Genomic DNA, 14,887 nt, shown 5'->3' on the forward strand with positions numbered 1-14,887 from the left:
TACTTATCATTGCTTCAATTTTAATTTTTCTCTCATTTTTTTTTTTTTATTATAAAACTCACCATTTGCATATACATAATATACTACCTTCAGGAAATTTGTTTTTATCAATAGATTTTTATTTTATCATTCTTTCAATTATTGTAATTGTCAAACAATAATTGCAAAGTAGATACTTTTTTTAATTCTCGAGAACAAAATTTTCTTCTTAGGGGAGAAAATACGCATTTTTTGTACTAGGGCATAAAATCATCATTTTTAACCCTAGTGTAGAAAATAACCGTTTTTCATCCTAGGGCCAAAAATCATCTTTTTTCAACCCTAGAATAGAAAATATTCACTTTTAAGTCCTGAAAAGAAAAACATTACAAAATGATGGGAAAAATAAATAAAACACACAATTGGTAACGCTATTTTTAGACATTGTTATTTCTCTGAAAGTAACAAAATCGCTTGTAAACAATTTTTTATGGCGAAAATGGTAACAGAGTTATAGGTAACAATGATATAAACTACATTTTCTTTTCCTTCTCTTCATTTATAATAGAGCTACGTGTAAATTGTGTCAATTAATTTGATAAAAAAAAAAAAAAACTGACATGTCAACTAAATTATTCTAACTTTCAAATTATATTTATATTTTTAATTATTACTTTCTTTCTATCAGATATAAAAAAAAAAATTAATCGATACAATATACACGGGGCGCACTATTTTTGCTGCCGAGAGTGTAAAACAATAAATTGACTATAATTCTACCTTAAAATTATACTACAAAATCTACTTTTATATACATTTTTTTTTTTTAAACGCACTAAAAAAACAGTGGAAACACTGGTGATAACAACGATAAAATATCTCGGCGATTATAACATTTTAATAACAATGCATTCTTTTATCAATATTTATATATATGCAACTTCTGGAGAATTCACCATACAAAAAAAAATTAATATTGAAAAAGATAACAAAAGTTAGTTGTTAAAGTAACATTGCAAACATTCTATTTTGTAAAAAATATATTTTTTTAATTATACCATTTTTTTTTACATTTATTCATTCAATCTTTTTTTTTTTTTATTTTTATTTATATTTCAATTCTTTTTGTATTCAAATATTTTTCAAATAATCATACATTCTTTGAAAAAAATTTTTTCTATTATATATATATATATATATATATTTACCTATTAAAAAATTAACATTGAAATCAGTACTCAAAGAAAAGAACACAGATTGAATGTAAAATTTTCATTAGACAAAATACTGATGGCGATTTAAGCTAATTACAATTAGAAAATGATAACAAAAATCGAAATTTTCACTTTCAAAATAATATTATTTATTATTTTATTATTAATTATTAATTATTAATTATTAATTATTAATTATTATAATTGTTAGAAGAGATTTTTAAAAAAAATTGACAGGGAAAATTTCAAGTAAAGAAAAAATTAGAAATTAAATAAAAAAAAATTTTTAAATATCATTATATTTTATGTAAAATTAAGAAAGTGTAAATTTCGTTTTTCTTTTTTAGTGATTTAATAATTATTTTCATTTCGAGTATTTTTTTTTCCAACAATTTCTGACCTGTGCCCTTTAAATGTGAACCATACACTTGTCATATACGATTCACTCATTTCATTGTGGATTCTCCCTTGTTCTCTGTTTGACATGCATACCTGCAATCGCAATTTATCGCATTTTCATAGCACGAGTGCACGCATCATCCTGCAATCGTGAATTTTTATGCGCCTAAGTATTGCACACCGCGGTACAACATATATATATATATATATGTATGCACATTTAGAATTATTTTTTTTTTATTTTTATTTATTCATATATTTTTTTTTTCGTTATTTTTTTCATCATTCATGACACACACGTCTACGCCAGCGTAAAATACTTGAAAAAAATATATATGTACATTGTACATATATATATATATATATATATATATATATATATATACATACACACGTTTTATATATATATATATATATGTGTTCATATATATATAAATTCGTTCTATGTATTTTTTCTCTCCTAGAAAATAAAAAATATGGGTACATACTCTATGTACGTAAATGATTTTTTGCTAAAAAAAATAGTTACATTTGAATTTTTATTCTTCTTTTCTCTCTCGAGCATTTTTTTTTTAAATCCAACTTACAAAAATTTACCTTACATTTGTAGACAAAAAAAAATTTTTTGATTTTCAAATAATCAGAAACAAACTTATTTATCTAAATATAAGCAATTATTTAAAATAAAAAAAAAATGCAAAAATAAAAAATAAACAAGCTTTTGTCTTTTTAACAAATACATAATGTTTATGAGACTTAAGAATTTTTTACAAAAATTTATTGATTCGACTTTGAATTATTTTTTTCTGAAATATTCCATTATAATAGGATTCAAGTAACTTTCGACTTTTTGAAAATAGATTATTCATTACATTTATTTTAATTTGAAAACTGAAAAAATAATTAAAAAAAAAAATTTTCCAAACTAAATTTATTGAAAATTGCATTCATAATTAATTTTAATAAATAATAATAGCAATAATAATAGTTAATTTAAAAATGATTTAATCAGTTGAGTGAAAAAACGTCATCCATATTTAAAAAAAAAAAAAAAAAAATTTCGCTCGATTTGGCTGTTGATGTTTTGTATTTTTTTTTTATATTTCGTCTCTAAACATTTAATATTTCGAGATAATTTTGTTGACCAGCTCTTTGATTTAGGCCTAGGTCCCTGAAAAATTGAGGTCATTTGATAGATTGTGTTTACTGACACAAAAAAACGTGAGAAGAATATATGGAAAATTAGTGAATGTAGCGCTCACGTTCAAAATGAAGCCCATGACCAGCGATGCGCGAGTAAATTATTAATTTGATACGCATACGGGCAGTTAGTTGTCCCTCCTTCTCTCAATACCCTTTTTTTTCACGACATGTTTTATTAACGAGAGAAACTTTTTTGCTTACGCACTCGAAAATTATCACTAATAAACTCATATTATTCGTTTCAAAAAAAAAAAAAGAAAAAAAAATGCTGTCAATTTTTTATTTCTTTCTTAAATTAAATTTAATACAAATAAATCAATATGTAATTAATTTAATACAACTAAATTAATATTAAACTGTTTAATGGAATTAATTTAAAATTCTTTACAAATTATTTTTTTTAAGCAAAAAAAAAAAAAAAAATAGAAATAGTAATTTAAAGTTAACAGCATTTTTTTTTTTTTTATTTTAGACGAAAATATTGCGAATTAAAAATTAATTTTGTAGGTGAATTAAATTCGTACTGAATTATGGACTGTTTTTGTTGGTTAGTTGCGTGCCACGAATTTTTTGAATGCCAACTTTTGGCTTTTTTTTAACACGAAGAAACTCTCGACGAGTGCTCGATATATATATACCCTTAGTAGCTGTAACATTTACTAGTTTCGAAATACGTTAAATTTATTACGAGCTAGTGTATAGCGCACGTCGCGATGTACAAGCGGAAAACTCTTCGCGAGCTTTTACTTCACTTCGCGTACACAAGATTTCCTCAAACGTTTTACTCTTCTTCCTATACATATATATATATATATATATATATGTATATTTACTTGACGTTTCAACCCCTTCAACACGCCTTTGGAAGTCACGAAATTCAATTATACATTGCACGCTTCTCTCGCGCGCACCCGTTATTAAAACAATTTTTTACCCCTCGCTGTGTTACATATATATATTTTTTTCTACACTTTCATTTTCAGTATTTTCCCATTCAACAAAAACTGCAGAGTCAAAGGATTACAAAAACCGCAAAAAATTATATTTAAGTGAAAAGTATTTTTATGTCTCAAAAAAAAAAAAAAATCTTTATCTGGAACAGCGATATGTTTCTCTAGAATAGCGAAAACTATCCCTGTTTTAGTAAAACATATCGCTGTTTCAGGTAAAGATTTTTTTTCCGTGAAACAAAAGAGATAATAAAAGTCAGTGTTGATTACATCAGCGAGAAAGATCAGACCTATAAAGATTTCTCCCCACTGTCGAGCTTAAAATTTCTTTCTCTCTTTTCATAATATTTTGTAATCCCTCGCTTCTTATTCATGGTTATTATTTTTTTTTTTGTGTCGCGTCGGAAAAAAACAATTCTGTAAGGAGCTTGCACACAGTAACAGAAGAAGAAGGAGAAGAAAAAAAGATATTTATTAACCGTAATTAAATTATTTTTCTCCCTTGTCTCCGTTAATCTATAATACAAAAGAATTAATGGCGCCTTGGATGCTGGGCGATCGATCGTGACGAGTACTCTATTATCTAAAGCAAAGGCAAAAAAAAAAAAAAAAAAAAAAAAAAAAAAAAAAAAAAAAAAAAACACAATTACAGGATAATAATGACTATTGTCGAGATGATTTTTCATATTATTTTATTTATTAAAATGTGATGCTATTGAAACGCGGCCAGCGCGAAAATATGTTTTATGATTTAAAAGGGGAAAAAATGTAAACTTTGAGAAAAATTATTTCAAAGTTACTGCAAAGATTTTCGATTATAATCGATCTTTAATCATCGTGATTTTGGAAAGATCGTTATGGCAGCGATAATTGTTTTTTTTTTTTAAGTCTACACTATGGTTCAATAATAATTTTTACCCACCCTAAAATTACTATTTAATTGAAATTTTTTTTTTTTTTTGGTATTAATTTTAAAAAGTTGATTTTAGTGGTAAATTTGGTACTAGTAGTTAAAGTCAGTTTCAGTCAGACATTTTTTTTTTGTCCAAATTCTTCTAAACTTTTTTATTCTTATTTATATAGACAGTTTTGGCAAAACAAAATGTTTTACATATTTTGTAACTTTTGATAGTGATAAAATTTATGTCTGACAAAAGATTTTACATTCTCATGAATTTTATATAAATAGAAAAAGTGAGTTAGAGTAAGACAAAACGTTTTCTATTTTTTTTTAACTTTTCAGGTAATAGAAAACACTTTCAGATAAATATTTTAAAAAAATTTAATTTTAATAGCAGGAGTAATAGTAATTTTTAGTCAGACAGAAGTGTTTAAATACTAAATTATAATTGTATTTTTTTATTTATTTTTTTAAAATAATTTTTAGTATCTGTATTAAAAAAAAATTTTCTGTATTTTGGAATATCAGTAGTAAAAATATCATTTTAGTCAGACATAATAGTAAGAGTAATTTTTTTTAGATTCAGTATTAAAATTCTGTTACAATCAGACAAAATATTGAAATTCTTGCAAACATAGTAAAATTAATACAAGAAATAAAATTAGTTGAAGTAGTGAAAGTACTAAAAAGTATTAAAAGTAATAACAACACTAAAAAGTACTAAAAGTACTTAAAGTACTACAGCACTAAAAGTACTCAGTACTACAGTACTAAAAGTACTCAGTACTCCGTACTATAGTACTAAAAGTACCAAAGGTACTCAGTACTAAAAGTACCAAAGGTACTCAGTACTCAACGTACTAAAACTACCAAAGGTACTCAGTACTCAACAGACTAAACTACCAAAGGTACTCAGTACTCAACATACTAAAGTACCAAAGGTACTCAGTACTCAACGTACTAAAAATACCAAAAGTACCAAACGCACTCAGTACTAAAAGTACCAAAGGTACTCAGTACTAAAAGTACCAAAGGTACTCAGTACTCAACGTACTTGAAGTACCAAAGGTACTCAGTACTCACCGTACTTGAAGTACCAAAAGTACTCAGTACTAAACGTACTAAAAGTACAAAAGTTGCTAAAGTACTAAAAGTGCCAAATATACCAAAGTACTAAACGTACTAAAATAATAAAATTTCTAAAAGTACTAAAATTACTAGTATTAGTAAAAGAATCCGTTAGAAAAAAGTATGTAATTATCTCCAATTTTTATATTAATATCGTAAAAGTGTGTCTTAAGACTCGAAAAATTCTTCTTTTAGTATATTTAGCAATTTAGTAAAATATCTTTTTCTATCGTAGGATGGGTAATAGTTTTTAACCAATAGCATATTATATTGAATATTTTTGAAGCTCTTGAACATTAAACGGTGAATTTTTCTAATCCGAATATCGGATCATTTATATTTATAATCGCAAAAAAAAAAAAACAAAGAGAACTTTTTCTTTTTTAATTAGTAGCCTTTTTCTCAATGTTATATTTTATAGATGTAAAATTGACTATTAAAATATAAATTTCTATATATATATATATATATATGTGTATATTATTCGTAATTGAAACTTCCTTCGTTGCCAAAGTTGTGTCAAATGTCTATGAGCAAAAGTGTCTCGTCCAAAGTTTCGAAGACTTCCTAAGGACTAAGTTTGAATTTTAGGGGAATGAAGGGAGATGTGGGGTGGGGGGGACTATACACAGGTCGCTGAACACTAGAGGCTCTAAGATTCTATATATCGACAGTCACTGTGCATCAAAGGCGTAATAGTCGGCACACCGTTATTCAATATCGCTTTCTCGGCATTAGCTGAGATCGAACGTTTCTCTCCTCACACACAGACAATAACTATTAGCAAACTTTGTAACAAATCGAATAATGTCCGTGAAATTTCAAGCAGCGTCTCTAGATTGATATAGTGGTCGGCGCATTGAGAGAGCGCGCTATGTTGAAATTACGATGTCGGTTTATCCCTCTTAGAAATTAGTTCCCCAACTTGGAAATGAGGTCCAGGAAGTCTCTTTCAAGATATAAACTTAACGGACATTGGATATCCCATCTCTCTACTTTTTTCCCTTTTTAATTTTCATTAAGCTTTTCAAAAATTACCTTTCCTTAATTTTGTATCTCTCTCTCTCTCTCTCTCTCTTTCTTGTAAATTCATTCCTTCACAGATACACACAATGTTTGCTTTCACTTGACGAGTTTCAAGCTAAAAAAAAAAAAAAGAAATTTAAAAAAAAATTGGTTGAAAATTTCTCTTTACTTTAAGTTTCGAATTGTTTCTTTCAGAGTTGTTCATCCCAGGAACATGAAGATAATTGAGTCGATGTGCACTCTTCCGTTTTTTTTTTTTCTTCTTTTTTTACAATTTCTTCAAACGAAACAAACTTCTCTCTTCCGCTCGAACGCGTAATCGATCTGGGTGAAAAAAAAAACTTGGGGAGCACAGCTGAAAAAGTATCCAACTTCTCGAAACTAAAATTTCAACAATTTTATGAATACGAGAAAATAATCAATGCAAAAAAAAAATGTTTTGGATTTAGATGAATCAAAAAAAGAAAAAAAAAAATTGACTATATAAAATGATGTCGTTGATACTTTGGCAATAGTGAATGAAGGCCGCAGGTGCTCTTCTATCTCGGTGGACCTTGTGATATGGGAGATAATAATGGAGGGTTGCGGAGGGGGGGGGGAGGTGAAAAAAATGGATAGTGAAAGAGAGGGGGCTTTTTGCTACGCAACAATATCCATATCAGAAGGATTTGATGACGTTGGCGCTAAACTACCAAGAGTTTCATCGTCGGGCAGAGGATGATGACACGAGGGTGCAGGTGGACTCAAAGGTTGAAGATGAGGTGACGACAACATTGGATCACCGCTGTGAACTGGTCCATTTGTATCATCTTCCATCAAATCCTCCAACTGAGACATACTTAACACAGCTGCTCCATTCGTTATCACGTCTGGCATCTGAAACACAATTTTTTTTTTGCCTCTTAATTTTTTCTTCATCTAATCCTAAAAACAAAAAATTTTTAACAAATCTTTCAATCTTTCATATTAAATTGTAATAAAAAATCTTTTTTTCTCGAGAATATCGGAAAATTACTCCTCTCGCTTATAATAATTATCAATATAATAATAATAATAATAATTATATTACTATTATTAATATTATTTATTATCAATTCCAAAAGGTCTAATCTTTATTTGTCCTAATTTTCATTTGCCCTACACTAAAATTAATTTAATAATTATTTAACCAAATTAATCATTAGCCAATTTCTGAAATAATTTATTAATAATAATTTATTTCAAATATAATATTTATGTGGCATTTATTTAAACTAATTCTTATTTGGCTTAATATTTAACTAACCAAATCTCTACTTGACATAAAGTTATTAATTAACGCAATGTGTAGTCGATCTGATTCTTAATTGGCATAACATTTATTTGGCCTAATTTTTAATTGGCTTAATTTTCAGTAAATCTAATAATTAGGACAAATTTTTTAGTAAATCGAATAATTTGGCCTAATTTTTTTTTCGTCAATTGGTGAAAATTTTAGTTGAACAAATAATTGGCTAAATATTTAGCCAATTTCAAAAATAATTTATTTCTGAACAAATTGTTATGTGGATTTTATTTAAATCTAATTCTTATTTGACCTAATATTTATTTGGCCTAATATTTATCTAACCTAATCTTTATTTAACATAATTATTTATTAGCCAAATAAGTATTGGACCTAATTCTTAGTTGGCTTAACTATAATTTGACTTAATTCTTATTTGGAAAATTTTAAGGAGAAAAAAAATTTCTCTTTAATTTTTATTTTAATTTTATGAAATATAATTGTCATTTTATCATTATTAAATCTAATAATTTAATCAGATAAATAATAGGCTGAATAAATATTAGGTCAAATAATAAAATAAATAATAAATAATTTAAACCTAAATAAAAAGTCCACATAACAAAATTAGATCAAAAATAAATTATTATTGATAAATTATTATTTTAGAAATAAGCTAAATATTGAAACAATGACGAATTTGATTTAGTAAAAATTACACAAATTAAAATTAAAATTAGGCCAAATTATTAGATTTAATAAAAATTTTGTCTGACCTTCATTTGACCCAATGGATGTAAATTTTAGTTAACCAAATTCGTCGTTAGCTAAATATTTAGCCAATTACAATAATAATTTTTTAATAATAATTTATTTCTGATCTCATTTTTATGTGGACTTTATTTAAACTTAATTCTTATTTAACCTAATATGTATTTGGCCTAATATGTATTTGGCTTAATATTTTTTTAGCCTAATAAATATTAGGTCTAATATTTATCTGACCTAATTTTATTGATTATTCTTATTTATCATAATATTTAGAAGTGTCAATTCTTGTTTCAAATTTTGTTTAATTTTTCTTTCGGTTCAAAATTTTTTTTTTTGACAGAATTATTTTTGTCGAATTATTATATATGATCTAATTCTTATATAACTTGAAAAACGAGATCACGGCTATATCTTTCTTTATGTAGTGAAAATTGCAACAAGTTATAAATAAATTCTCGAATTTACATGATAATAAAATAAAATAATAACGGTTCGAGTTTGACAAAAAGAAAAAAAAAATGAGTTACTTAGGAAGCTATAATGAGACTCGTAACAAAACAAGCTAACAAAGTAATATTCCCGTCAACTTGAACATGTTAATTTGTTAAAAGGACGAGTGTTATGTCATCACAATGATAAAATCTCAACGGAAGAAGATTTGTTCTATTTTTTTTTTTTTTTTTTTCATTCTCCACTAGTGCACGCGAAGATGAGTCTCATATATACATATGAGCAAGGTAATATCAGCGAAAAATCAACGGAAATATCGACGTTTTGCTGTCGCATTACGCGAGCAAATTGAACGTGTGCGGTCAAAAGCAATTAAGATCCTAATCGCCTAATTGCTTCATCGAAAGTTCAGCGAGGCAAAAGTGTGAGAAAAAAAAAGTTCATCACGAATTGTAACTGTCTTTGCCCGTTGTTTTTTTTTTTTTTTTTTTTTTTTTTTTTTTTTTTTTTTTTTTTTTTTTTTTTTTTTTTTGTAAACAGATATACATTTTCACTGGTCCATGGAAAGTCCTCACTCCAAATGGTGTGGCCAAAGCGGTGAAAGTTTTTCTTCGATTTTCCTGCTTCAATGCGAAGCGTACGGGGTTGGGATATATAAGAAGTTTGGATGTCTCTCAATCCTGAACAAATGCGGTTAAACTTTTTAAACCTCAGATCTTCGATTACTTTCCCAAGGACACGACAGCTCAAACCCGACAACTTTTATCGAATCATGAAATACCGCAATACCAACATTTTTTAAACCTTTTTTTTTTTTTGGGAAAAAAAGCAAAATTAAAGAAATGACTGAAAAATTGAGAAGTTAAATAATAATGGAGAAAAAAAAATGGGTGATATTTAATCTTTTAGAGAATTTGTATTCTTATCATTGTTTACGTTACCAATCAGACGGAGAGATTTCAGCTACATGAGATGTGTTACTTTATCTAGAACTGTAATAATTTCCAACTATTATCATGTTAAAGGTAGAGAATTCACACTTGATAAGGGGAAAAAAAAAAAAATTTTTTATTCTTGCCTGGTGAAGAAGAGAGAAAAAAAAGATTTGACTCAATAAAAATCACAACTCTTGATAATAGAACGTCACAAAAGTAGCATTTTTTTTTTTTTTTTAGAAGAATGTTATCTAATCGGAGTGCAACCGATCGTAAAGTACGATTTTCAAAGAACGAGAGAGAGAGAGAGAGAGAGAGAGAGAGAGAGAGAGAGGGGGGGGGAATTTTATCTCCTGTAATAATTCATCACTCACACCCTATACGAAAAGCTTCGAACATCTTTCTCAAACAATTCACTGAGAGATTCACAAGACAAAATCACAGTTTCCTGAAAGCGAAGCACAGGAAGTGCGAGAGAACGCATTCATGAATACACTTCACCTCATTCGGGCTATTAAGAATTCATAGTAGTCAGATAATGAATGGTGTTGCTTCGCATTGAGCAGAGAACTACAACGAGACAAACAACTTTAAACTAACAATCACTTTATATAACAGCAAATTCTTGCACATAATTTATTATATTTTAACCAAAAACTGATTTACTTATTTAAATACCATTTTATGGGAAATTAAATCCACTTTCAATGTGTGCACCTTCAAGGGGGAAAAAATAGAGAAAAATAATTTCCTCACTGAAAAATAAGCAAAAAATTTCACTAAAATGTGAAATTATCTAAAAAAAAAAAATTTTTTTTTTAAATTAAATTAAAAATTATCTATTGATAATTATAAGAATTTTTCCCTGAATCTTTTTTTTTTTTAAATTCACAATTTGAAAAATTTCCATTAAATTATATGTAAATTTTTTTTTTTTTTTATAAGAAGCGGTTTTTTTTTCTATCCAATTATAGGTATGAAAATAACAATGTTTTTTCAATAATATTTTCCTGTCACTATAATAATACAATTTTCCATGATTATTTCAAAGTCATTTCATTATTTCTTCATAAATATTTGAGCCATTTGAAATGACAATTGAAATAAAACAATTTCAATTTGAAATATATTACGTTTACTGTAACAGACAATCAAGTTATTTACAATTAACTATTTATAAATTCTTAGTGACTTATAAATCAGAGTAAATAAGCGCTTGATAATTTCAAAATAAAAATGTCCCTGAAACTTTCAATTGATTTCATCAATATTGTAAAATTTTTTTTTTTTAATGGACTTTTATTTATTTATTTTTTTTTTTTTATTAGCTTAATTGTATAAAAAAAAGACTTTTCTTTATAAATTTTATATTTTTCTTTAGGAAAATTAATAATAATGTTGATTATAGAAAACAATAAATAATTTACAATTAATATTAAGTTTCATAATTGCTAATTTATTGCTAATGCTAAATAAATTTGCTAATAAATATTGCTAAATAGTAAAAATAAATAATCACAACAAACTGCTAAATAATTATTAATAAAAAATTACGAATAAGTTTCAAGTAAATAGAAAATAATACTAGTAAATATTAGTTTCCTAGTAAACGGTTAATAAAAAATGGATTGCTAACAAATTTTTTTTATCTAATTGCTAATTAAATTGCCGATGAATTACCATCGCTTATGAATAATTTTTTTTCTTTTATCAAAAATAACTTTAGAAAATAATTTTTTCTTATCGAAAATAACTTTAGAAAGTAATTATTTTATTTTATTGAAAATAACTTTTGAAAATAATTTTTTTCTTTTATCAAAAATAACTTAATACAATAATTTTTTTTTTTTCTAAAATCGAGAATAACTTTGATCTATATAAATTTTTTTTTTTGTAAAGTTCCTTTTGAAAATAATTTCTCTTTTTTTGGCATTGTTAAAAAATCTGATGAAATCTTATAAAATTAAGGAAAGAATACTAAAAACATTCATAAAAATTAAAATTACAAAGCACGCGTCATGCAAAATCGAAGACAACGGTACTATCACCTTTAAAGAGCATTCAATTGACTGGTGGTTATACAACACAAAAGAGAGATAGACATATACTCTCGTATCAATAGGGCGTTAGTGCCTACACGCATCCCTAGCGAATGAGCAATCGAATAAAACAAACAGCCATGCTAGATTCTCGTAAAAACAGATGCAGATTACGAAACGAGCTTAAAACAATTTAAATGTTTACATGGATTGACGAGTCAAAGAGAAAACGAACCAGCCATATACTCCGATAGGCGGTTACAAGCTTTTGAGGTCCCACACACAGCCTCCAATTTCTCTCGATTATTTTATCTCTATTTGCCAAAAAAAAAAAAAAAGTTCCATGTTTTTTTTACTAGAAAAACCAAAAAAAAAAAATTCTTTTCACATGAAATTCAATAAAAAAAAAAAAATGTCGATTTTTTTCTCGATAAATCTTATAAATCTTTTCGCATTTTTTTAACCCACCATTTAATTCCATCAATATTTCGAATTTAACCATTCTTTTTTTCTTTAATACTTTTTCATATGGTCACCAACTACGTAACGAAAAAAAAAAATTTCACAGCTTTTTGATAAAAAAAAAAAAAAAATCCTATTCATGTGGAAAATAATTTTCGTTTATACAGATAAATTCCTAAAATTTTTCCCCTGGAGAATTTTATAATTATTATTTATGTTGATATTTATTTAATATAGCAAAAATTATTATTTGTAGGACGTTAATTACCTGCGAGATTTTTTTCATAGATTATCAGAATTTAAAAAATTTTATATAATATTGCAAACTGAAAAATGTGAAAAATTTATTGTAAATTTTTTTTTTTTTTTTTTTTCACTGGATAAAAATAAAAAATATGCCTCTAAGGGAGAAATATTTTTTAAAATTCAGTCTCATAGCTTTGCCTGGGCAAAAAAAAAAAAAAAAAATAGAAAAACCGTTTAAAGTGAAGTTTAAAAATAGCTTACCTTTCGATGTTCGAGTTTGTGCTTGGCATAAGCGTTAAAGAGGCCTTCCGATGTAGAAGCCCATGAGCTAAAATCCGCAAGCGGAATTCCATGTGTCTTCGCCTGAAGTTCCAGCTCCTGAACACGTAAGAGCAACCTCCGGTTCTGATTCTCCAACTGTTTATGCCTCAGTTCACTTTGCTTCATTCTCGTTAATTCATTTTTAAGAAGTTTTATATATTCTACTGATGATTTTAAAATAGTCCCTTTATTTGGCCTCACATCCCTTACAATCTCGTAATATCTGAAAAATAAAAAATTCAATTTTTTACATAATTATAATTTATTTAAAAAAAAAATTACTAAAATAATTTATTTTTAGGTAATAATTTATTATTGACTATTATTTTTATTAACTATAACGTTCATTACGAAACAGGGAAATTAAAACATAATTCTAGATTTTAACATCCTCTTCAGTATCTAAAATTAAACAAGAAAATATTCAAAAAATTTTTTTTTGTAATGCATCCAGAGAAGATATATTTTTTAAGAGCTAAATAAATATTTTTGTTTTTTTGCAAATAATTATTGATTTGTTTCAAATAAATTTTATTTTTCTCAAATAAACGTCAATAAAATATTTCTTGGGGTGTAAAAAAAACTGTTTTATTACAATTTTTTTAAGGAATTATTGTTTAGCAATTTTTTTTTAATCAACTATTTATTTACTTAATTCAAAAAAAGAATATTTTTGTCCCTTCTTTTTTATATTGTGTCTCTATCTCTCTCTCTCTAATATAAATAAAAGCAAAATTCAATTATAAATTCAATTTAAATACGGGCAAATCATTGAGAAAATGTTGAAACAGTCTATGCTCGCGCACTATTCAAATATTCATTAAATTCTATATAGAGAAGAAAAGCGAAGGGACATCTTGAAGGAATTATTAATGCGAAGAATTTACGAAGGAATGCAAAAAGCCCGCGTCGAATAAACGATATTTCACCTTTTCTCAGTCTCTCTCTCTTACTCTCTCTTACACTCTTTCTTCCTTGCCTTTTGTCTATTGAGGAACTATCTCCGGGGATATCCGGAGAAAAATTCCGGAAGTGAATTCACGTGGAATGCCATGGGCAAGCAAGTGAAAATTTTACATCACTTCGACACAGGCTCGCAATTCGTCTTGCGCGATATCGATGGAGGATTCAACCGCGAAGAAATCACGAAGAATTTTCATAATACGTCGTCCTGCTTACTGTCTTCTCTTTTTTTCATTTTCTTTTTCTACATTCTATTTCTTTCCTTTTCCCTGTTTGTGTCTGTCCTGACTTTTTACCTTCGCATCACTATTTCGTATATAAGAATTTCCCACCCATTGGAGGAAAAATTCATGAAAATCAGCCTTAAGGAAAAATGCGCTTAACTCTCTCTCTCTCTCTCTCTCTCTTAAACTTTTGGAATTTATCAGATTTATTTTTATATTATTGCATTGAAATTTTATTAACAATTTTTTTTTAAATTGAAATTTTTGTTTGAAAAATTCAGGTTTTACATAATTTTATCATATTATCCTTTTAGTCATTTTTTTTTGTTGTCAAGAAAAATACGAATTTGCGTCATTGGCGATGGGGATTTGTCATCTTTGAAATAAATGCGATTTTTTTATTTTCTTCTCC

General features: G+C 26.6%; 1 protein-coding gene across 1 annotated transcript in view; it reads right to left on the reverse strand.

Annotated features, from left to right (window-relative positions):
• Window positions 1-401: 401 nt before the first annotated feature.
• LOC127289949 (microphthalmia-associated transcription factor) overlaps window positions 402-14,887 on the reverse strand; it is a 113,071-nt gene continuing 98,585 nt past the window's right edge. Inside the window, exons 6-7 of the mRNA XM_051318282.1 lie at window positions 13,229-13,511; window positions 402-7,676 (exon numbers count right to left, since the gene is read on the reverse strand). Coding sequence (XP_051174239.1) covers window positions 7,440-7,676; window positions 13,229-13,511 — 520 coding nt within the window. The 3' untranslated portion in view covers window positions 402-7,439. The remainder of the gene's footprint in view (window positions 7,677-13,228; window positions 13,512-14,887) is intronic.

The sequence above is a fragment of the Leptopilina boulardi genome, unplaced genomic scaffold (genome assembly GCF_019393585.1).
Source record: "Leptopilina boulardi isolate dan_hultmark-lab unplaced genomic scaffold, ZJU_Lbou_2.1 LbouV2_51, whole genome shotgun sequence".
NCBI classification, from domain to species: Eukaryota; Metazoa; Arthropoda; class Insecta; order Hymenoptera; family Figitidae; genus Leptopilina; species Leptopilina boulardi.